This window comes from Leptopilina heterotoma, unplaced genomic scaffold (assembly GCF_015476425.1).
Source record: "Leptopilina heterotoma isolate Lh14 unplaced genomic scaffold, ASM1547642v1 Lhet_227, whole genome shotgun sequence".
Lineage (NCBI taxonomy): Eukaryota > Metazoa > Arthropoda > Insecta > Hymenoptera > Figitidae > Leptopilina > Leptopilina heterotoma.
Window position 1 is genome coordinate 816103 of NW_025110945.1, and position 2066 is coordinate 818168.

The following is a 2066-nucleotide window of genomic DNA, read 5'->3' on the forward strand; positions in this document are numbered from 1 at the left end:
ACCCACGGATCAAGGGATAATTCGAGCTATGAAAACCAATTTTCGCAAAAATCTTGTTTCGAAAATGGTTGAAATTCTGGATAAACAGTCAGCCTTTTCTGATAAATATATTCAGATTTCAATAATTGACGCTATATTAATGATATATGATGCCTGGTCAAAGATATCACAGCAAACCATTTTAAATTGTTATATACATGCCAGATTTCACAGAGTAGATAAAAGTTATCCCAGCACATCCACAGATTTAATTGACAAAGACGACGTGGATGAAAGCTATGGATCTTCAGCCACATTGCAAAAATAGGTAACTTATAATTGTCGTCTTAAAATAATATATGAGATGGAAAATAGTATTTTCTATTTAGAATAAAACATTAATGTGTCTACCAAAACATTTTAAATTGATTTATTTTTACAGTGTATCTTTGAAGAACGAGTATCTTGAAAAATATGTCGATATCAATAATGAGGTTGTCACAAGTGAAAATCATTCAGATGAATCAATTGTACAGGGCATAATCAACGAAAGAAACCAAAGCGACGACGATGACGAATCGGAAATTCAAGACGATGAGATATGTTTATCGCCGAACGTCTCTGATGTTTTAACGGCTGCAAATTTACTAAGTACATTTGTCCATTGTACTTACGATGACGACAAAATTAAAAGTGCTATGTCTCGAATTCACAATATTATCCGCAGTTCTTATTATAAAGTAAAAGCAAATCAAAAACAAACAAAAATTACAAATTTTTTAAGTTCTTAAATTAATTTGTACAAAGTGCATATATTTTTTTCGCTTATAACAACGTCCGGTTAATGCGACGGAAATCCTCTGTCCCTTGAATGTCGTTATAACCGGACTCGACTGTATACATATATCAAGCATACCTAAGTCACTAAAAAGAAATGTCAGAGCTTTAAAGACCCAAGAAGATTCATCACTTATGTCTCCCATTTCTTGATCTGTATTAAAAATTTTATTATTTAAAAAAATTATTTTAATAATTGTTAAAAGTTTAATTTAGTAAGTATCTAAATTTTGTTAATGAGTATACCTGCGCTATCAGAATAAGTATCGATATGTTCTTCATCAACCTTCTTCTTTTTGGCTGTGGAAATTTTTTCAATAATTAGGCGACTTTGGAAATTTAAAAATAATTAAATTAAATTTGAGGGATTTTATGTAAGTTTCAAAAAAAAATTTATTCAAATTAGTATGTAAACATGTAGTTCAGCTAAGAATTTTTAATATGGTAGTTGAAAATAAAATGAAATTTACCTAAAGAATGATCTTGCCCAAGCCGGTGTTCCATTTCAAATGGTACCTTCTTTCGTGAGTTGTTTTATGTTCTGTGGCGGGTTTGAATTACAAAACATCTTTGGATACTATAAATAAAATTTAAAAAATGTTGTATCTTATAGATACAAACAATTAAAATAAATGTAAAAAATATTATTTAGAGAATAATAAGAAATTTGTACCTGAAGATGTAGTAGGATTTATCATCGTATCTTCTTTCGTATGACCGTTTCCATTGGTTTTATTCTTCATTTTATAGATTTGGGTTGTTTCTTTATTTTCAGCATCCTCCTCCTCTCTAGCATCCTTTTTCTTTCCAGCATCATTCTTTTTTTCAATATCCTTAGCTGGTTTTTTTTATAAAAATAAAATAAATTTTGTTAATTAATTAATAATTGTATTTCGCACCTCCTCCAAATAGATCAACTTGTAGTCTCCCTAATTTTTGCCAAAATTGTCATATTTTTAAAGAAATTAAAATTAAAAATTGACGATCGTATAGCTCAGCTGTACCTATATTCTGACTGCTTATGGATTTCTCATTCTCTTTCTTTGTGCCAAAGAACTCACAACTGTTTATTTTTCCAAAACGGAAAAAGAATCATCAACTTGATTCAAAAATATTTTGAAACATCGGAAGCAGGGAACAGTGATTTATAGTGAAACCTTACCAGGTGTCAACAATTTTACTTTCATCGCGGAATTCAGTCGAGTACCAGGAGTCAAATAAACGTCACCAAAAACAACCTTCTTTGCATC

The 2066-nt window shown here is 30.0% G+C and overlaps 1 protein-coding gene across 1 annotated transcript; it reads left to right on the plus strand.

Moving 5' to 3' along the window:
* Nucleotides 1-261: 261 nt before the first annotated feature.
* Nucleotides 262-775, plus strand: LOC122502312. The gene is made up of 3 exons (XM_043612297.1): nucleotides 262-307; nucleotides 422-719; nucleotides 764-775. The coding sequence occupies exons 1-3, from the start codon at nucleotides 270-272 to the stop codon at nucleotides 773-775; spliced, it is 348 nt and encodes a 115-aa protein (XP_043468232.1). The 5' UTR covers nucleotides 262-269.
* Nucleotides 776-2066: the final 1291 nt, after the last annotated feature.

Coding starts and splice junctions, on each gene's coding strand:
- LOC122502312 (XM_043612297.1), top strand. CDS start 270: ATGAAAGCTATGGATCTTCAGCCACATTGCAAAAATAG. Junction 308..421: donor CAGCCACATTGCAAAAATAG/GTAACTTATAAT, acceptor TTATTTTTACAG/TGTATCTTTGAAGAACGAGT.